A 23428-nucleotide genomic window follows, 5' to 3' on the forward strand; every position below is an offset into this window, starting at 1 on the left:
CATTTATAAAAGCTAAAGGAGAGCCGGAGCGTGTTCACACACACAACTTTAGCGTTTATCGAAGAATTCTGAAACAACGCATCAAAGCCTCCACGAAAATATTCAGCAGTTTATAACGTCGATAATGCTTTTTGATTTCTGAAGGGTGGCGTGACACGGAGCGTCTGAAAACTCAGCTTTGCATTACACAAATCAATTGCGTTCATATAACTTGCACTATTAGGCGTTTTGATGCAATAAATGCAGTGCAGCAGATCTGAACAGAAGTGTGTATGTTACGTCATACTTTAGTAATTCATGTAATGTTAGAAACGAGACCAAAAGAGTGTCCATTTTAAATGTATTGGACAGGCTAATATTACAGTTCGCTGTGCATAAATGATCTTGAGAATAGGGGTCTGCCTTTACTCTTTCTGCTAAATATAACAGCATTGCAACTTGTGCAGCATAGATTGGTTCTGGTGTGGAATCCTGCACCGCATTTCCTGCCAAGAATGTCTCGAGTCGCTCTCCGCCTCCTTCCCGTCCAAATCCCTACTAAACGAGATCGGGCCGAACTCAAAATCCGGTCTGAGGCGAATCACATGATGCGGCTGACGTCACGTGACTGACCTCATCCAGCGGTTTCTCTGGGAGGCACAAACACGGCCCACGGCGACTCATTTCAGCTCACTTCCTTTACACTATTACCACCCTAACCAAACACCACACAGGTTTCCCAATGAAAACAGCACCTTTTCAACTCAAAGTCAAAGTTTATGTGAGTATTTAGTTTAATATTTATTCTAAAAAGCTTTCAATCTGAACCATTCTGATGTAGTTTTGTGAAAAATAAATAAGTTTTTGAGTAATCGTGAGACCATATTACAAATGTGGTTAATATTGGTAATATTCTTATTTTTAACTTAATATATAATTTCGTAAAATAATACATGTAAATAAATGTCCTAATCTGTGTATATGTGTGTGATATATATATATATATATATATATAAAAACCGTAAAAGGAAAAAATAATATGGATTTGATCAGACTACAGTTTTGTGCAAAATGAAACTTGCAACATTAATAAACAAAACAATTACCTGTTATTTAAAAATGCATTAGTTTACTAATTTTATTTAGCAAAATAAAAATTATAATTACACTTACTCTTCTAACATTTATGTATTTATCAAGGCCAGTTATTTAATTATGCAGTCTTTTTTTCTTCTTCTCGCTTCATTAACATATCCTCTAATGATGGGATGATCTATGGCTGATCTGTGTTCAGACCAGTGTTGCTAAGTTCACCTTAGTAACTTTAGTTTATTTGCTTGTATGTATAATAATAAAAAAAAATAATAATAAAAATAAAAATTAAAAATTGTGTGTATATATATATATATATATATATATATATATATATATATATATATATATATATATATATATATATATATATATATATATATATATATATATATATATATATATATATTTTTAATAACATTTGCAAAAACATATAGAGCTAACTTACACAATAAAACAAAATGCTAACATGATAACATAAGAAAAAACTAGATTTTTGACATTTTTAAAAAACAGTTCTGTTTATGCCAAAACTTTTTTTTTATATACTTTTCCAATTTTTTTTAATTGATAAAGAAACGTACATATGCAGAAGTACAAATACTACGGCAACATTCAAAACTTACACGGCTTATAAACTTTAACGTTATTATGTCTCTTCTTTCAATACTTTTTCAGGTTCAAACAGACCTGGAAACATGAGAATACGAGCGTTACGCTGGCTTGCACCGAAACAAGTGCATTTACAAAGTTAGCAAAGGTTTCTAATGTGCTCAAGGTCACTGGTTTATGAACATTTTCCTCCTCTGTCTGACCTGCAGTACAGTATTACACAGGCTGGATGCGTTACTGTACCTTTAAGACTGCATATGTAAACGACCTCTGCTGTGATTGGCTGGCAGTACGTTTTGGCATTATGGGATTGGTCAAGAGCTACTCACACATCCACAGATAGTACATGATCTTGACGGTCTTCTGGTACTCCACAGGGATGTCCACGGATATGTCATGATAGAAACACGGACCCACCGGAAACTTCTCTGGAAGAGGCGGCCAGTTGTTTTTCCTCCCTTAGAAACAAAAAGAGGAAAATCAATGAAACGAGGAAAGAAGTGGAGTAAACCTGAAGCTGATCTATTTCACTAAGCATTGTCTTATTTTCCTTTTTTTAGAAGCATCACTTTTGCGGCTAAATTTAAGTAATAATATAAATTTAAATGAATTTAAGATCTTTATAACTTAAAATATCAACGTTTCGAAAAATGAGATGAAATAATGAGGAATTGAAATTCTATTAATTCCAAAAAATTAGTAATTTTCGCACTGTATTCTTATAAATGTCATGCGATAATACGTTCAAATAACGTTCTTGATCGATGCGTAGCACGCCAGAATTTCAGATTTATTTTTTTATGGATAAAAAGGGTTACTGCAGGTCTAACATAATAATACGGTAATAATAACAACTTTTTCATCTTTTTTCATAATAAGAATCATTCACTACTAAATTTAATCGATACATTTAATTTAAAATGGAAACCACACCTTTTATTGATTAATAAATGTAACATTCTGAGTTATATATTTGCGTATCACTGTGCATTTTACAGTATCTTTTTTTCAGTATTAATAGATTAATAAACCCTTTTCAGTGCAAGGTTTATTCAGGTTATGTACCTGACAGCTTTGATGCAATTATAAAAAAAATAAATAAATAAAAAAAAACCTAAAACCAAATAAAAAAAAAAAAAAAACCCAAATAGTCAAATGTTGAGGTTTCTGTGACCAAAACGCATTCAAAACTATGGTTTTACTCACAATCTGCAAATCAGTGAAAAAAAAAAAAAAAAAGTGAAAAATCATAAGTCATAAAATACTGCCACACACACACACATTAAAATGGGCTGAGAATCGAACAAACTGTTGTAACGGGACTCGTGCTGTTTTCTGCTGATTAAAGGAGACTTTTTGGTCTTAAAAAAGGTCGTCAAAAATGCTACAAAACACATCCTGTTTTGCTCTAAATGCATCAAACTTTAAATCAAAGCAGGCTCTATTTTTGGCTTATATTTCATTTACCAAATATGATGCATTGTGACGTAATCCGTGCCTTTTCTTCACCATGAGCTGCAGCGTGGATGGGATTTCATGCTGAAGAAGTCTTAATAAATGAGGCTAACCCGCTGCATTAGTCGGGTGGTAGGTGACTTTACATGACAGTAACTTCCTGTCTGCGTGGAATGAGCGATGCGGCACAGACGGGGCTCGACGCGAGGCTAATAACTCACCTCCTGACGCGCTGAGAGACTGCATCTCTCTCTCCCTGCGGTCCAGCTCCGCGGCTTTCCTCTCCAGCTCCTCCTGTCTCCTCAGTAACTCGGCCTGGGCTCGCGCCTGATCCTGCACACCGGACGGGGAGCGGTCAGGAACACACACATACCAGCATCCAAACACACCTAAGGCATCGTGTTGAGACACGGCTGTCAGAAGCGATCGAACGGACACGTCTGGCACTCACTTGCTTATTCACAGCATCTCTCATCACTGTAAACCTCAACAGGACTGCATTTATGATAACTGATTATGAGAGGCATGAGCTATACTACCATTCAAGGCCTCACCAAGATTGCATTTATTTGATTAAAAACAAAGTGAAACGTTGCAATTTTAAATAACTAAGTGAATATATAGTAAATTTGCCGCTCATGAAAAATGTCTGATTATCATCAATGTTGAAAACGGTTTCCGATTCATGTCTGTTAGAAAGTTAAAAAGTACAGGAATGTTTTGTGACGTTATAGTTGTCTTTAATATCACTTTTAATTCAATGAATGCTTCCTTGCTTAATAAAAATCATACTTTTTTTTTTAAAAGAGTAGTATGTATACTTAATTTTAGTACAAAGTAAATACTAAATAAAAGAAATTATTCATATACATGCATGCATACTAATATATATATATATATATATATATATATATATATATATATATATATAAATTAAACTTAATAAAATATAATCCAGATCAAACCAGAAAATCAATTACATTAGTTTTGTTTGGTTAAAAAAAAATTATTATATTATTTACTATATTCAAATAATATAAAATAATTAAAAATAAAATAATAATTAAAATATTTTTTAAACAATTGAAAACAGCTCAGTTCTTTTATTACTTCAATAAAAATGCTTTTATTCAGTTAAGCAATGCTCTTGTTTCCATATATATATTCTTTAAATAATTATTTAATAAAATTGTAAATATTGATATAAAATAAATTAATTCAATATGAATATAGAGGTATTTAGCACATATCTGTGCAGTTCAATAACACATTACAATATCTTTCTTACAATATCATTAATATCTTAAAAAAATAATACTAATAAAAAAAAAGTAAAACATTACCAAATATAATTAACAGTCAGGCCATAAAAACCCACCGCTTCAGTTTTGATCCTTCACTCACCTTTTAAGGATCACTTTACACAGTCGCAGGAAAGAAACTAAAACCAGCGGTGAGGTTAACTTTTTAGCTGGTCTTAAATACGAACGCTACAGTGATACAGAGCTTTTTATTTCTGTAGACTCAACTGCTTTAGTGTAAATACTGTGTGGGATGCCAGAGTTCATCGTTTGCCCTCCATACTGTACCGCACACACACACACACACACACACACACACACACACACACACACACACACACACACACACACACACACACACACACACACACACACACACACACACACACACACACACACACACACACACACACACACACACGGCAGAGTTTAAAAATTAATTTTTAAGCGCTTTTTGCGTGAACGAACGCTGCCGAAAGGAATAAAGTCCAGCCTGCACCGGACCTGGACTCATTACAACAGCGTCCCAGTTACGACAGATTATCATTTTAAGAATCGCTCTCATCTGAGCCAATCTGTCGACGCATGCCGCCCTCGTTTCTGGGTCACTTTACGGGCTCGGAAATCTCCAGCTTTCCCTGAAGGCGGCATCATGCGACAGGCACGGCTTAGTAAAGCCAGCGGGCAACAAGTCCTTTAACAAGCCTTCTGTCGTCACCCCGAGGCTCAGCTCCTCTACAAGCGACAGAGCCTGAGCTAAACGGCAACGGCTTCGGACCGGGCCTCCTCCTGAAGATCTGGATCACCTCGTCACGTCCTGACGTCACGCGTGGAGCCGGGGCCAGTGAGTCATCTGACACTCACCCCAAGCGCGCCTGCGTGTCCATATGTGTGGAGCGAGGCGTCCCGCTCCCTCGGGCGTGCTGAATTATACAGCATTACCCACTCGTGAGCAGACCGGCAAGCTTCTGTCGTCCTACTGAGGACATTTCACTAAAATCCAGGAGGATTTTCCACGGCGAACGCCCTCAGACATCACCGTTGGTGCTTCACACCGATCCGAACTGGGGTTAAAGGTTACAAAAAGTCCTTCTAGAGATGCTCGATGCAGTTGATTAACATAGAAAAGAATTCAGACTCATCCTCCAGTGTGCGTAAATGAACAGGAAACACATTTAGTCGCCAACTAGGCCTGCATGATTGGAATAAAACTATATCGGGGATAAGGCTTGGCGTGATTAGAAAATTGGAATTTATTTGAAGCAATATGTGTCGCGTTTCACATATGCATTTACTAAAACGGTTTTAAAAACAATATTTGTTTTTAATTCCGTAAATATTCGTTTTTTACAGTTGAACTAAAAATTAAAAAAAATTATACCATATAATATTACTTTACAAGAGTATGGTTTCTTATTTTAATATTTTATTATTCATTAACAATTTTAATAACTTATTTCTTTATTTTCTTAGCTAATGTATTTATTATATTTCTTGTGTGTAATTAAAAAAAAAATATTTGATAGCAGTGAATAATATTATTATAATATTGCATGTTGCATGTTATTTACTGTTATTAAAATCACTAGTAAAAAATACAATTAAAGCAAATGTAATATAAATACAATTTTTGACTAAATCAATGCAGCCCTAATAACAAGCAGAGCGAAGATTTTTAACAATATATAAAAAATAAAAACTCTCTTAATCATGCAGCCCTAGTTGAACCACTGTAACATTAGAAAGGAGCACGATGCAAGCATCTATAAAGCACCGCTCGAGCATTAGCGGCGTGTCCAAAGAACAATTTAGGCAACCGTTCCTCCTTTCTGGCTGCTGCACTTCCTTTCTGAGTGAAGTGAACGCAGACTGAAGCGAGGTGCATGTACCTGTGTCTGCTGAGGCTGAGTGTAAGCTGGCGGTTCTTCGGTGGGCTTCATGATGGCCGGCTGCGTGTTGGCTGTGGGCGGGACCGATTTAGGGGCGGAGCCCGGCGGGACCTATAGCGGCACAAAATAAAACAACACTGTAGTCCAAAACAACACACGCTTTCTTATTTGTAACAACAACAGCATGTTTTTTCCCCTTTCATTCATAAACCCAGACTGATTGAACGCGTTTCGAATGCCGTGGATCATTTAGAAATGAAGCGATTCACGCGCACAATCAGGGCCAGGAACGAATATATATAGTGTGAAAGCGTTCGGTCGGATGACTGGCAATCTGACGGGTTTGTGCCGTAAGTGTGGGCTGTTCTGGGCAGCGAGCCCTACGCCGGTACAGCTTCACTAGTTGCACCACGCTGTCAGTGATGCTATTTGTTGGTACTGCATGCACGCCGTTTGTTTCCTTGCTCGCATTTCCGCAAGTCTGAATGCTTACAGCAAACCTTCGGATGACCTACAGAATTTGGCCAAATGTGCAGCACAAAACAGAGCACGCTGCACGAAACACCGTATCCCACAATGCAATGTACTCGAGCCGACCTTCCGTTACCAGCGTGGCGATAGAAAATAAAATCTCATTGTTCAATTCGAGATATTTGCACCGAATCAGTGGCCTATTTCTGAGAGGTTAACATTATAATATAATATAAATACATTTATGAGATGTATATAATTAGAATGCTTGAAAATTGAGATGCAACAGCGTTATTACGGATACAACTAAAACTAAAGCATTTGTTACTTGAAATAAAACCAAAAATCAAACCAAAAAGGAAAACGTAGATCTGTTCAGGGTTCAACTCTGATTAGAGTCCGTCTTGACCCAGAAGAGATAAATAAAAATGTGAAAAAAAAAAAAAAAAACATTAAGAGAATGAAACCTGTTAATAAAATAATTTGAGACATAACAGTTAAAATAAATGCATATAAAAAAATAAATAACACTGTACCATTGAAAAAAAAAATGATAATTTTGGTGTGAAGGCATAAAAATATTTGTTAACATTATAATATAATATAAATACATTTCTGAGATAATTAGAATGTTTGAAAATTCCTCTTTTCTTAAAAATAGTAGGTAGTGTTTATTATCGATGCAGCAGCGTTATTACAGATACAAGATACAATAGAATCAAAAATCAAACATTTCTCATTTTCTTTAACGTCAACTTGATGTATTAAAAAATAAAAAAATATTTAAAAAATTTAATATTTTTAAATACCGTAATACATTTAAAATGAAAGATTTTTAAAACTAAAATATTAATTTAAATTATAACAGCATCTCAACAGTGCTGAAATAACACTGGTATGTAAAAGCATTTCTAAACGCAGACGCTCGGCCTCCCTCTCGCTCTTTCCTCAAAGCGTGTTGGCGGATGCTATTTTCGAACCGTTCTAATTATTATGGCCCTTAGAAAACCTGTACACAATAGGTTTACGAACGTAAGAGTGAATCGGCGTCTCACCGGCTTCGTGTCTGTGAAAGGGTTGTATTCCTCCAGGCCAGGCGGGGCAGTCCGCGTTACTTGTGTCACTGACGGATCCTGCAGAAAACACGGAGAAACATCCGTTTATATTTCACCTAGACATTTTAACATGATTCGCACACAGCCGTGTGAAGGCTTTCAGTTCAGTTTTACTAATAAGGTTTTGATTTGATTGCCATGTTGAAAGCAGAAAGTCAACCTGGAATATTTAAATGGTGTTAACTTTGACAATTTTTTTTTATTTTATTTATTTTTTACCCGTGAGCATGCAATACCACCGAGAGAAAAAAAATAAATAAATAAAAATAATATATATATATATATATATATATATATATATATATATATATATATATATATATATATATATATATATATATATATATATAAATATATATAAAAACTATTTTCTTCAATAAAAAAGGAAAACGTAGATCTGTTCAGGGTTTAACTCTGATTTGAGTCCATCTTGACCCAGAAGAGATACATAAAAATGTGTATAAAAAGAAAACAAAAAAACATTTATTAAAAGACGAAACCTCAAAATACATTTTGAGACATACAAAAAATAAAATTAAAATAAATACCATTGAACTTGTTTTTTTGTTTTTTTATGGTGTGAATGCATAAAAGTATCTTCTCAAAATGGCTTTGTTTCTATATAGGCTGATTTAAAACAACAACAACAAACTCAGCCAATCAGAGCAAAGCTTTTTAGATCAAGAAAGCAACTTCCGGGTTTGCACGCAAAATGCATCAGTCACTCGGGGAGGGTTAGCTGTCTAGAAGACACAGATCTACTTGTTATGAATCTTCTTGCATATTTATGGTCCTGTAAACTAAAACTAACTGTGTGTGAGATTGCACTTGGCAAACAAAGCTCCTTCTGATGTTGGGTTTGGCTTTATGGAAGTGAACGGTGTATACAGTAGATAAAAATACTTTTATATCCATGGTAACGGTACGGTACTTCGTCTCACTTATTCAGAAATCTGCAGAAATCGTTGCGATTATGACATAACAACATACAACTTTGACGACAAGCAGCTTAACTGCTGCTCTAAAACAGCCATAAACTAAGTTCTGAACGGCCCTAAACAAACTCACGCGCCGCTGATGAAGGCATGATTATCGGGACTAATGTCACACAGATGTCGGAGAACTCGGAGAACTTCGGAGCGAGCCGAACTAATCCTGACGCCCAGTGCTGAGTCGGCATCGGATTAAAGCCCAGAACAGCCGAGAGAACCCAAGCACACGTTATGTCACGCTTCAAGAAAATACTACACATCCTGTCCTCCGTTTCCACAGCCCACGACATCAGGAATATCAGACGGAAGCTGTAATCTTCTCCTGCCTGATTCCAGTAATTTATACGGAGAAAACGCTATAAATAGATAAGAGGGAGAGATCAACCCTGGGTTCGGAGCAAAGAGTACTCTTTATGACCAATACCACAACAATTATATTTTCTAAAGGCTAAAGCAACATTTTTTAACATATTGTGAACAAGTTCTACATATTTTCAGACATATTACTATTACTTTTATCATTATTATTATTATTATTATTATTATATATATTTACTTATTATTATATTTACTTATATTACAATTGTATATTACAATTATTTAACCAACATACTACAATAAAAACAAACACACACACATTTTATTATTAATAGTAGTAGTAGTAATTTAAATAGCATTAATAAAATAGTAAACAAAATTAATTAGTAACATTAATAAAGATGACAAAATAATAAAACTAAAAACCATATTTTAAATAAAACTATAAATATAAATATTTTTATTATTTAGAAATAATTCTTAAAATACAAAACATTTAGTAACTATTTGCATGTAAAATACATAATAATATACACAATATCATTATATACAATAATAATAACAATATTATTAATTATATAAATAATTACTATAATTTACTATATTTACTTATTATTATATTTACTTATATTACAATTGTATATTATTTAACCAACATACTACAATAAAAACAAACACACACACATTTTATTATTAATAGTAGTAGTAGTAATTTAAATAGCATTAATAAAATAGTAAACAAAATTAATTAGTAACATTAATAAAGATGACAAAATAATAAAACTAAAAACCATATTTTAAATAAAACTATAAATATAAATATTTTTATTATTTAGAAATAATTCTTAAAATACAAAACATTTAGTAACTATTTGCATGTAAAATACATAATAATATACACAATATCATTATATACAATAATAATAACAATATTATTAATTATATAAATAATTACTATAATTTACTATAATTAATAAATAAAATTATAGTAAAAATCCAGCAAACTTCTCATAATAACAATAATAATAACTGTAATTATTATTAATATTATTATTATTATTATTGTGCAGAAATATGGCTACTACAGTCTATACATTGATCAACAGACACTCATTTTATTGCTGCAACAAAAACGCTATTATTATAATAAATAAAGACCCTCTGTCTGAACACAGCTGAACACACAATGTGAAATACTGTATCACAATGCAACGCATATGACTTGACCCTGACGCAGTAGCCTAGAAAAGTGAAGTTATCGCTGGAAGAAAAACCCGTATGCTCCTCGCTATATTAATTCAGACTTTATAGCGGTTTGAAACATTGATCCTTTCATAGCCTATTAGTTCTGATGCACACATAGCAGGAAAAAATTCCTTTATTAAACTCCCGTGTTTCCGTATTTGACGATTCCCTCACTGACGGAAGCAGAGGTTCATTTAACACACAAGGTCCAAAGAACGTTAACCACACACACACACACACACACACACACACACACACACACAACCGTCCCTTGTTTCCATAGCAGCCCCAGTATGCAGCACTCAGGTCCTGAGGCGGATCCGTTTCATACGGCTGGCGGACTGTCAGGACTCCAGAGCCATGAATATTTCAGTCTGTATAACAATGAATGTTTCATGGGATAATCACACACACACACATTTGTACAAGCAAGAAGACACTGTCTTTGTCTTCAGTATTGTTATGATACACATCATGCGGGACAGTGATGTGTGATGTCACACTCCGTGATCACTTGGCACGTCTGTATCTCCAAACCTAGGGAACTGCCCACCTAGAATGACTTTATAAGCAATATAAGTGTGTGTCTAAACATTCAGAACCACACAGGAATATCATCTATGCAAGTTAAAATGCACTCATCCCAGAGTCCAGTTGTGGGTGAATGGGTGCCGCCAAATCAAAAGTCAAAACAGCTCATTTAAAAATAACACAGTAACCCACAAGCAAGCCACACCACTCCAGTGCATCAGAGAACATCTAGTAAAGTAAAAACAATCAGCAAAAACACGAGTCTTGACATGGTTTCCGAACGCAGACGCAGCCTGAATCAGGAGATAAATCTGCCCGGATCGCACCAAATCAAGGATCAAGCCAAAATCTCTTGATGTGAGAGGAGATGGACTTTTTCCACCGGAGGAACTTGAAGCATCATGGACTTATGGATGTTAATGGTGGATTAGTTTCGCTTTTGGTTTCTCAAGACGGACCGGAGTGGATTATTGTGATGTTTTTCGACTCTGATGCTGACGGCACCCATTCGCTGCAGAGGATCCATTAGGGAGCGTGATGCTACATTTATCCAAATCTGATGAAGAAAGAAACTCTACATATTGGATGATCCGAGAAAGAGCCCGTTTACATTCTGGGCGAACAATTCCTTTAAACGCGAGCTTAGCGTGCGATACATGAACTATGTCCTTGCGAAGCACTCTATATATCAGGGCTGCTCACATTCGCTGACCTGATTCTAAAGCGGGAAACTCGACCCCAGCAGCGCGTTTGGTCCTGACCCCCTTCAGCCCTGCTTCTTCGTGACTACAGACGATTTCAGGACGCACGCCGAGGCTCGACAAGCACAGCTAGAACTGAAGCTTATTTCAGACCCGAACAAGATTAGCGTTGAATGCAGCCGCGATGAAAACGGTGCAAATCAGATCAGAGCAAACGTGAAGGCTGCAAACTTTCCCGCGCGCATGCAAAACAAACCCTGGCGTGACACGTCCGCGGTTAACGCGGAGAAGATCGTCTGCGCTCGGGTTTATCGGTCTCGTAGTTCCAGCTGCGAGCGTTCACGTTTCAGGCCAAAGGTTTCGGGAGGAGACAGACAAAAGGAAGTGGTTTTCGTGTGGGCTGGAAGACAAATGAAACCTAAAATGTCACCTTTGAGGTATGCAAGTGAAACCTAAAAAGAAAAAAAAAGTGGAAAAAAAACCCAGCCCATTGCATCTATGCAGGTTGTTATGCAGCTCCCTGCTCCGCTGTCTATATCTAGCAGGTACAAATATATTGATACCTGTGTCCAAGCATCAACAAAATGCATGAAAAAAATCCATCCACCCACAGAAAGTGACAAACAACAGCAACAGCTCTGGTCCAAAACCTAGTAAACTTCCACATAAACAATGTTCCAAAATAAAAATAAATATAAACAATAAATATTAGCATATTTTTACGTATTTATGTTGTGTTTTTTCCATTTATGTAGACCTATTTTTTTTATATGGCATTATTATTTAACCAATGTGTGCATTGCAAGTGCATTTATGCAGTATTTTTGTAATTTTTTATTTCTTACGTACATTTTATGATTGATTACTTCCGTTTTAATATAAAAAGTACGTAGGCTACACAGGCTTTTGCATTATATTTATTTAGCATTTTTGCCAATTTTACTTTATGCACACGATTATTTAAATCACCTTTTAATTGAATATAAAACATACAAACGCAAATACACACCGAGGTGCATATGCGCATTTTACATTTATTGCTTTTATTTCTCGTGCATCGTTTGCGAGTTATTCACTTTTGTGTTTTAGCGAAATGTTGGTGCGCTGTTTATGTCTGCTGCCGTTCCAGATCAGTCACTTTTTAGGCTTCACTGCAGTTCTAACGGCGCCTTGAAATACAGCTGACTACGTCTTGGAACGGAGCTGAGGATCTCTCAAAGACAGACGGTCATTCGGAGAAATCAGGAGACCTGAGCGCAAACTAATGAAATTCCGTTCAGTAAAATGAAATCATCCCCGAGTCCCGTGACAGCACCGTTCCGCCGCCAATGACAGGAGTGACTCAGAGAGAAACTAAAATAACGCCGCTCTGTTCTTAGTCACCGCTCCCTCAACAAACAGTGTGAATGAAGGCAAACACACACACACACACACACACACACACACACACACACACACTCGGTGACGGCGGCTCACTGTAATAGGTTCCCCTGCATCTGCAGAGCGGCCCACGTCTCCAGAAACGTCCATCTAATCAGATCATTAGTTTTCTCTCGCTCTTCTTGTGCTCTCATTACGATCTCCGGGTGACGGACGGAATCAGACGGACCTCATTTAGACAGCCTACTTTCTTACCGCTGTGACACGAGCGCTAGTTTTAGGAGTTTGACAGCTGCTGCGTTGTGAAATGACTGTAATAAGGCAAAACGCGCTCAGTCAGGGCCAAATGCATGCATGCATTTCTCACACACACTCACACACACACACACACTCACACACACACGCAGCGGTTCTGCAACATCCTGCAGCACGCCTACTTGTTGATGAGGCTGCATCATTTCAGAGCGTTTCAGCACAACGTGAGAGTCATCTCTACCAGGATCTCCTCCAGGATGAAGACTGTTTGCTCTGTGGTTTCTTTGAGGAACTGCCTCACAGAGTCAGAAACGTTTAACAACGATTATGAGGCTGTGGTGAGGAATGACTCATCCTCCAAACTCAAAGCATTTGTCTTCTTTGGGGAAGTTATAAAAACTAATAAAAAAATTTAAAAAAAAGTGCATGACTTGGGTCATTAATCACGCATAATCCTTCCTGGTCTGATTCAAAGGAAAGTTATCAGGCATATTTAGATTTAAGGTGTTTTAAGATGTTTCACACGTCTCATTTTTTTAAAAAGTAGTGCAACAGTGAAGCACATTACATTAAACATTACATTTTGAAGTACAAAGATGTGTGAAATGTAGCTTACTCCAATAATTAAAATAAAAATTTCAGTGCGGTTACATGACCCTAATATTATTTTTTGGTTTTTTTTCCAGTGCAATTATGCATGATTTTACTAAAAAAATAAATTAATAATAAAAAAAATATATATATATATATATATATATATATATATATATATATATATATATATATATATATATATATATATATATATATATATATATATATATATATATATATATATAAATAATTTTTTATTTATTTTATGGTGCTCGTTCATCCATATTAAAACTTAAAAGCCCCAATGAAGAACTGCTAAAATGTGTACATGCAAGTTTATTTTTGATAACAGTGTGTGCCAAATGCACGAATACAAAAAAAAACAAACAGTAAAATTCTTTAAAATGTTAAACTTTGTGCTTCAAAAGGAGATTTTCTATCCAGGTGAATTATTCATCAACTAAATCTGCAATTTTTTATAATGTACCTATATTTCATAATGTTTCATAACTTCTAATTTAAGTTGTGATTTAATCGTTTTTTGGTGTAGATCTAAATGAAACCAATAATTGAAAAAGATAAAAAGTAGGGGAGATACACGGCGCGATTTACTGAATAAAAGCAGATATGAATGCAATCTTGAGGTCAAATGTAAGAAAGGGGTGGAGCTTACGCAGATAATATTCTTGCAGAAATCTGGCAAAATTGGAGATAGATTTTATTTACACAAAACGTTTTATATTTGGAAGCAAATATTGATTGCTAAAAACAAAAAAAGATCACAATTTAAAAAAAAAGGTTACTATTTGTTACAGTCACCAATGGTTACCACATTATAAAAAAGAATATAATTAAATGAAATTACGCAGTCCCTTAAAATGCAAATAAGCCGTTAAAAACGAATCCCGAAATCTGAATAAGCCAAGTTCAAAGCCGATATAAATTAGCGAATACACCTAAACATCAGCAAGTTCGAATAAAGGATTAACGAATCACACGCATCTTTTTAAGTGTCCTGAACTGATTCCAACAACATCTGGCAACATAACAGCAGCATTCGACCGACTGTCTGCATGCTGATTGGCCGAGACGGGGTATTTGCCGCTGTCTGCTTTATTTTGACACCAAAAGCAGCAAATTAACAGAGACAATAAGAACCTACAAGCTCAAGACGGTCCGTATATCCCGAAGACGCGAGTCAGAAACACAATGCAATCAGGAGGCCGCGTGAATTATTGAGACGCCCGCTACAGCCGGTCGGCTACAGTGTCGAGTTACCACGGCAACGCCATGACGGACCGCGTAGCGTTACTGCTGATCACTTAACGAAACACCGTGTCTGACCAGTTGAGTTTAATGACGGCTTAAGAGGTAGGCTTTAATAGAAACACTTCTGAGAAGGAAAACTGACGCTGATTATGAGGCTATGGTGCGTGTGTGTGTGTGTGTGTGTGCGTGTGATTGCGTGTGTGTGTGTGTGTGCGTGATTGCATGTGTGTGTGTGTGTGTGTGCGTGATTGTGTGTGTGTGTGATTGTGTGTGTGTGTGTGTGCGTGATTGCGTGTGTGTGCGTGATTGCGTGTGTGTGTGTGTGTGATGTGTGTGTGTGTGTGTGTGTGTGTGTGCGTGATTGCGTGTGTGTGTGTGATTGCGTGTGTGTGCGTGATTGCGTGTGTGTGCGTGATTGCGTGTGTGTGTGTGTGTGTGTGTGTGCGTGATTGTGTGTGTGTGTGTGTGTGTGATTGTGTGTGTGCGTGTGTGTGTGTGTGTGTGTGTGTGTGTGTGTGTGTGTGTGTGTGTGTGTGTGTGTGTGTGTGTGTGCGCGTGTGTGCATGTGTGCGTGTGTGCATGTGTGCGTGTGTGAGTGATTGTGTGTGTGGGTGGTTTGATATTAGAAACGAGAAAAAGAGAGAGTCCTAGGTGACCAAAAGCAATGCTTCTTTCTCCGAGAGGTCTAAATGATCATGTCCCGTCCGGCCGAAACAAAGGCCACAATCTGCTGTGCACGAATTTGCATTTGCACCCCTGCACTTCCAAGACGGAGCCGATCCCGCCTGTGAGCCCACAACACCTGTAATGTCAAATACACAGACTCTCTAGAGACCACAGGAGAGAGGGAAACAAATGAGGGGAAACTCAGGGCAGATGGCTTTTGCGTGTTAACCTGCGAAACCTGACATGTGAAATAATAGTCCGCTTTATTGCACCTTTAGACAAAAAATACTTGCATAGTTTGCATATGCTTTTGTGTAAAGTATCATATTTGAAACATCAGGTTTTTAGGATTTGTAATAGCATGATATAGTGAGAACAACTATGTTTAGAGGCCCAAACTGAACAAATGTATGCAATTTGGAAAGGTTTTTATAGACATAAAATGCAAATCAAGGCAACGTTAGCAAAGGCTTGCATAAAAATCGTATGAACACGAGTTGCTGCTCTGTTTTTCCCAACAACATGTCTTAAGATTATATTCAAATGCCTGCTTTTATTATCAAAGCTTGTAATGCAATTCAATTGAGAATGCTCCTTAAAAGCCCGATGATCCTTCGACCAAGATCTTTCTAAAAAATGATAAATCAACTTGGTGTGTGTCGTCAAAATACTTCTAATATATCAAAAAAAGTTGTTCTACGCTATTATTACGCTAAAGGCCGTTTACTAAAATGCGTGCAACAGGTTTAACGGCAAAGTTTTTAATCATGCCGGTAATATAAAAGGCCTTTTTTTTATGGCTTTATATGCATTTGATGGCTTTATGTGATTAACGTGTAACAAAATCATCAGCTTTGGTGCATTAACCTGCACAGATGCACAAATGCTTCTATGTTTGGCTCAACGAAATAAAAAATAAAACAGGCTGTCAGGGATCTAATTCCCTCAGCTGACCGGGGCCTGATCAAAACAGGGCGGCCTACATCCTTCCATCCATCCATCCAGCCCAAACACACACACACACACACACACACACACACACACACACACACACACACCATCATCATCATCTTCCTCCTTCACTGGCCCTAAACATCATCATTCAGCCCTGTGTAAACGTGCACACAGACTGTAAAGGTATCCTATTAATTTCACACACCGCCAGCTTCAATAACAGCAGATACCTCCCTAGATAGCGCACACTAAATATATAATACACGACCAAAAACGTGGAAAGCGAAGCCCAGGTCAGAAACCAAGCCCAGAATTAAAGCCTCGTTCGACTTCAAATAATCATTCAAGGGGTAATGTGGATGAGGCAAGCGATTTTTAGTGCACTGGAGTGATTAATAACACACGACTGGACGCTCATCCCGCTTCAGAAAGCCAATAATAAGGATAAAGCTAACAATAAAAGCTAGCAAACAAATACAAAGAGCCGGGGATGACATATTTACACACAACTGACCGGCTTTTCCGCTTGTCATATTAAGAATAAATTAGTTTATTTTGAACGGATATCATATGGAAACGCAATGACTTTATCTGTTAAACACACACACACACACACACACACACACACACACACACACACACACACAAAAAGCGCTTCGCTGAATCACTACAATAAAAACGAGCGCCGAAGTGACAGTACCTGAAACGGGTTGCTGAAGTCCGGGTCCGCGAAGGGGTTGCTGTCAAAATCTGACATTTCGCCGGGGTTGAGCGGGGCTTTGACGTTAAGACTGTTTTATCGGTGTTCGGTGAGAGACGCAGCAGCAGCTCGAGACCGATCCGCAACCGCAAAATGGCAGCACCGGAAATGACGTCAACGCGTCAACCGCACGCTTTAACGTTCAACGCGATCAAAACAAAATTCTTTTTTCTTTTCTTTTTTTTAATTAACGTTTTATTCCATCATATTGACATTTTATTGTGTTTCCTTACATTCCATGCAGCCTAAATACTCTTATAACTTTCTCTTATAATTATTGGTGTTTTTGCTGCTGTTATTATTAATAGATTAATTGCTACTTTCTTTGTGTTTCTTTGCAACCATTTCTTTTCTAGGAACGTTCAAAAGTGCAGAACGGAAAACGTTCATCACGGAATATGTGGGCTGTGCGGCCACCTGGAGTACACGGACAATAATTACAACTCGATCGGATTACTTATCGATTTTTTTTGGTCATTTGCTAAGTAGTATTTAATTTAAGACGTCATAATAAGTCATTATGAGGAATTATGACGAATATCTTACTCATGAAGAACGGCATAATAAATAAGCAAAATTATTCTAGATTTCTGTTCGCCCCAGCCATGGTCTTACGCCATAAAATAACATATTTTCATATATAAAAATTATTATTATTATTTATTTATTTATTTTTGCTGCCAGTTGAATTATGGATGAAGGACAGCAATACTTAAGCATGCGAAATGCAGTTGATGTGATTTCGTAATTAAAATGAAATTAAATGACATAACATAAAATTAGAGATGTTATTTTATGCTATCTTTTCATATTATTGTGTATGTTTTATATGCACAAATGTAAATGGTCAGAAAATATGATTAAAGCAATTATTTTGACCTTTAATCAACTTTGGATATACTCCAAAAGTGAATTTTTATTTTATTTATATATATATATATATTATATATATATATATATATATATTTATTTTTTTATTTATTTTATTTTTATTTATTTTTTTGCTAATGCTTTTTATGTGACTATCTTGATTGTAATGCTTCATTACGTGTTTAAAGTTAATTGTTTAATTCTTGCAACAACAACAACAACAAAAGGTTCAAACTTCAAGAAGATCAGGGACAAGGAAGTGGAGTTTGAGTCTGGATGATTTCTTTAGTAAGATGACAGCTCGTGTGTCTCTTCTACTCGTGGGTGCAGGACTTGCTGCTCTGGCTGCGATATACTGCTATTTCTATTGGAAGAATGAAGCTTGTAATGGAAACTGGATCAGCTTTAATAGAACCGGTAAAAAGAAAACGCTCAGGTGGATTTATTTGATCAGGCTATGGTTTCAGTTTAAATGCAAAACGAAACTCGAACGACTCAAAGTTCATAATTCATAAAGATAAATAATTGTTTATACAATTTTGGCAAAAATGCTGTCAGCGTTTATTATAATGAAAATAAAAATTATAACGTATTACACGTATTCTATAAACATTTATTATAATTATTTAATCAAGTCACTTATGCGTTACTTTTGAGTTAATTTTTTTTTTTTTTTTAATTATCGCTTAATTTTAATTTTTTTCTTATGGTCCGTTTATTACGAGCAGTGCGCAGAGGGGCATTGCCACGTAACTTTGGACTTATGTGTGTATATAATAGAATTGAATTGTAATTTGATGGAGTCTGTTTGAATTGTGTAGGTTTGAGGTCGTTTATGTTTTATGCAAAACGTGAAATTTAATCAAAAATAGTTTATTTGCTTTACACGCTTTGGCCATGTAGAACAGACGTGTATCTTCACATCGGTGCTGCATTTTGAATATAAAACAGAAATAAAGCTAATACACCGTGAGAACCTGTTAAATGGCTAGTTTGCTAAATTCAATTAAAATTCCCAGAATTCCCTGCATTGCATTTCAGATGTTTTTTCTTTGAAATAACTGTTTATTCTTAGTTTTTTCATATCAGTCGTGTTTAGTTAATGTTGGCAAATTAATGTTTATTGCATATTTCAGTTTGACGAATGCATCACGTGACTTTCTGCATTTGGTGTTTATCGGTGCGTTTCAAAGGCACCAAACAGATTTCGGTAATTCAGTAGGTTGGTATATTAACATTAAATCGGTTAATGAAATTACGGTGTTGAACTGCAAACTTAAAACCGCAAAAACCGGTGTTACCGTATTTTTACTGTAGACTTCCAGCAACCACAGCTGCCAGCTTTTCACGTACATTTTACGAAATAGTTTTTACAGTGTGCATGCAATAAATGCATGCATTTGCCCAGTGCATCACGCAAGTATGTATTCATTTATTTAGCACGTGCACTGCGGTATACACATGTGTATAACTTAGTTATATAACTTAGAAACGTAGTTGCTGTAAACCTGTCCTCTCTTCCACAGGACTGAAGCGTGACCTCAAACAGAAGCTCTACGGGCAGCACGTCGCGGCTGAGGTCGTCCTGAAGGCCGTCACGGGCTTCATGAGGAGCCAGAACCCAAAGAAACCGCTGGTTCTGTCTCTCCACGGCTGGACCGGGACCGGGAAGAACTTCGTGAGCCAGCTTATAGCGGAAAATATTTACCAGAAAGGCATGACGAGCAGCTTCGTTCATCTGTTTACGGCGACAGCGCACTTTCCTCACGAGGCCTGCGTTAGCAAATACAAGGCAATGCGTTTTTTACAGTTACTATATGGATCATATGCAAATGCATGAAAATGGCCTGTGTTATGTTCCAACAAAATTAGTAAAATATCGTTTAAGGGATGCACCGCTCTTGAATGTTATATGAATTATATCAATGCACGCCATAGACATCCTCCATCTCTAATAACTCCATTCTCCTCTCTGTTGTTCTGTTTTTTTGCGTTTCTTCGTCCAAGCACAGCAAACTTTGTGGTATCGGGGCAAGTATAGCTTATGTAGCTTATGCTGTATAACTGATGTGCAGCAAAGCAAAAGCAAAGCATGCTGCATCACTGGAACAACCAAGTAAAACATTGCACAAGTTACTAAAGACAGAGTTATTAGAGGAAAGTGTCTAGTGATTACTGAGCCGCTCTAATGGGATGTTAAAAATGCAATGCACAAAACTGAACAAAAGCATGTAAAATACATGCTACAATTGCAAAAATAAATATCTATTCGCTACAAGTCATTACACATATTGTATTGGTTTCTGTGCATAGTTTAAAATAAACGGTAAATTAAAAGTATCGGTGTCGGTCAGTTCTGGATTCTGTGCATCTGTGCATTTTAATATATCCGTCTTTTCTGTACATCTGTGTGTGTTCAGACGCAGCTGCTTGAGTGGATACGAGGGAACGTTTCTATCTGCCCGCGCTCGATGTTCATCTTTGATGAAATGGATAAAATGCATCCCGGGCTGATCGACAGCATAAAGCCTTACCTGGACTTCTACGATAACCTGAACGGAGTGTCCTACAGACAGGCCATCTTCATCTTCCTCAGGTGCACAGGATGAGAGCAAGAAGCTTTCTTTTAGATTGTAGACGTGTGATATTTGAATTTTTGTAACTTTAAGAATTTCAGTTGAAATAATTGTACTTTTAATTCATCTTTGAATCATGGCTGCTGTAAGTGCTGGGCAATATAGCAATGTTTTTAATTGAAATAAAATAATGATAATGATATATTAATATAATAAATATATATTATATATATATATATATATATATATATATATATATATATATATATATATATACGTATATATATATATATATATATATATATATATATATATATATATATATTATATATATATATATATATATATATATATATATATATATATATATATATATATATATATATATATATATATAATAAAAGTGAGAAAAGCACATAAAAAAATAACAAAAAAAAAAAAAAAAAATTAAACAAACCAGTAACTGGAAAAAGACTAATAAAAAAACAAAAGAACACAAGTTACTAAAACTGGAACAGAAGAAAAATACAGAAAACAAAAAGTAAACATTTTAACTGGAAATTAAAGTGTAAATATTAAATCTAATTCAAAATATACAGTTACCAAATAAAATAAAACTAAATATAAATATTTGTAAAAACCAGAAAAAACTATAATAATGATAATAAAAATATTTAAAATAAAAATAATGAAACAATAATTAAACAGCACTGATTGGGCCAGTGATTCTTGGTTATAAAAATACAAACTGTAAAAATAATTATTTTATACAGACATAACAGTATTAAAAATGAATACATAATAGTCTGAATATATATATATATATATATATATATATATATATATATATATATATATATGTATATATATATATATATATATATGTATGTATATATAGACTGATGTTTATAATATGATCCGTTCTGTAAATGTGTTAATTTAATTTCTTTGCAAACCAGCTGTTTTTTGTTTCTACAGCAACGCTGGGGGTGAGAGCATTGCTCAGGTGGCTCTGGATTTCTGGAAGGATGGGAAACCACGACCGGACATCCATCTGAAGGACCTGGAGATGGCCCTGTCGCTGTCTGTTTTCAACAACAAGAACAGTACGTGCCTCGAGCGACCGGTGCATTACTTTATAACGCTTGAAAATCCGTGCGCGCAAGCGTTTATATTTGCACATGCTTCTCTCTTTCCCTGCAGGCGGTCTCTGGCACACTAGCTTAATCGATAAGAATCTGGTGGATTACTTCGTGCCGTTTCTTCCTCTGGAGTACAAGCACGTCGTCCAGTGCGGTCTGGCTGAGATGGTCTCCAAGGGTCGTGCCCCGGATATGGAAGTGGTTGAAACCATGGCCCGTGACCTGAACTACTTCCCTAAAGAGGAGCGCGTCTTCTCCACGCAGGGCTGCAAGGTCATTTCCAGCAGACTGGACTTCTACATTTAAACGAACAAGAGGAAACGGACACTTCCTGCATGCATTCTCCCCAAACGGGCCGGAGGCGTGTTTTCAAGAATGAGTTTATTGCAAAAAACAGATGGCCTTCGACACACACAGTCCCCGTTCACCTTTTTTTTTGGGTGTGTGTCATGAAACAGAATCCTTACCCATTGGCTACGCGCGATATTTTACACTTTTTGTAATAATTTAACTTCTGCTGTGCATTTAAGCAGTTTACAGGAGCTTCAACCGCATTCGACGACTGCATTAACTTAAAAAAAAAAAGAACTTAAGCTTCAAATGGATGGGTTTATTACATAAAAAAAATGCAAAAACACAAAATGGACATATTTATAAACTGGAGGAGTACTTTTAGGAAGGATTTGAAGTGAACTCATTCCTTGCTGTAAGCTTTGTTTTAATTTAAATCATTTAGTGAATACGTTTCTTGTTTTTTTTTCACATATATTTTCTAATATAAAACACAAGATTGCACGTTGCGCTCTTAATCAGCCTACTTTATCAGCTTTTATCGATGCAGCCTATTATATCACTTTGAATATAAATTATATTGCATTATTATATAACTTTGACTCGCAAACGGAGACGGCCTTTCGTGTAAATAATAACCATCTTAACACAGACCAACCAAAAACAAAGGATAGGCTACTTCTAGTAGTTCTCCTTCCTGTTATTTGAGTTCGTAAAAGCAGATAAAACACGAGCCAAGCACTAAAGAAAGAGTAGGTGTCTGTGATAAAGCCTAATAAAATCTGTGCATGTTTTTTTAAAACATGAGAGCAACGCCTGAACAAACAATACAAGTCACCGTATTATAAAAAGCTTTTTTTTTTTACATTAAACAACAAAATAATATCATTTTTAAGTTGACTTCCTTCGTTTCACGATTTTTTTTTTAATTTACGCATTGAACAACAGATACAACATAATACAAAAGACA

At 35.9% G+C, this 23428-nt stretch overlaps 2 protein-coding genes across 2 annotated transcripts in view; one reads left to right on the forward strand and one right to left on the reverse strand.

Moving 5' to 3' along the window:
• Positions 1 to 17695, reverse strand: part of scamp1 (secretory carrier membrane protein 1) — a 23176-nt gene extending 5481 nt beyond the window's left edge. The window contains exons 1-5 of the mRNA XM_043229904.1: positions 17520 to 17695; positions 7855 to 7932; positions 6329 to 6439; positions 3360 to 3471; positions 2013 to 2141 (exon numbers count right to left, since the gene is read on the reverse strand). Coding sequence (XP_043085839.1) covers positions 2013 to 2141; positions 3360 to 3471; positions 6329 to 6439; positions 7855 to 7932; positions 17520 to 17576 — 487 coding nt within the window. The 5' untranslated portion in view covers positions 17577 to 17695. The remainder of the gene's footprint in view (positions 1 to 2012; positions 2142 to 3359; positions 3472 to 6328; positions 6440 to 7854; positions 7933 to 17519) is intronic.
• A 1015-nt stretch (positions 17696 to 18710) lies between these two features.
• On the forward strand, positions 18711 to 22909 carry LOC122332564 (torsin-1A-like). The gene is made up of 5 exons (XM_043229896.1): positions 18711 to 18866; positions 19976 to 20241; positions 20870 to 21045; positions 22004 to 22131; positions 22229 to 22909. Exons 1-5 carry the CDS (start codon positions 18743 to 18745, stop codon positions 22471 to 22473), a joined length of 939 nt encoding a protein of 312 aa, XP_043085831.1. The 5' UTR covers positions 18711 to 18742; the 3' UTR covers positions 22474 to 22909.
• Positions 22910 to 23428: the final 519 nt, after the last annotated feature.

The sequence above is a fragment of the Puntigrus tetrazona genome, unplaced genomic scaffold (assembly GCF_018831695.1).
Source record: "Puntigrus tetrazona isolate hp1 unplaced genomic scaffold, ASM1883169v1 S000000116, whole genome shotgun sequence".
Taxonomy (NCBI): Eukaryota; Metazoa; Chordata; class Actinopteri; order Cypriniformes; family Cyprinidae; genus Puntigrus; species Puntigrus tetrazona.

Excerpts from the sequence above, each read along its gene's own strand:
- LOC122332564 (XM_043229896.1), top strand. The coding sequence starts at position 18,743 with ATGACAGCTCGTGTGTCTCTTCTACTCGTGGGTGCAGGACTTGCTGCT. Across the intron at positions 18,867-19,975 it reads GATCAGCTTTAATAGAACCG|GACTGAAGCGTGACCTCAAA; the intron begins GTAAAAAGAAAA and ends TCTCTTCCACAG. Across the intron at positions 20,242-20,869 it reads CCTGCGTTAGCAAATACAAG|ACGCAGCTGCTTGAGTGGAT; the intron begins GCAATGCGTTTT and ends GTGTGTGTTCAG.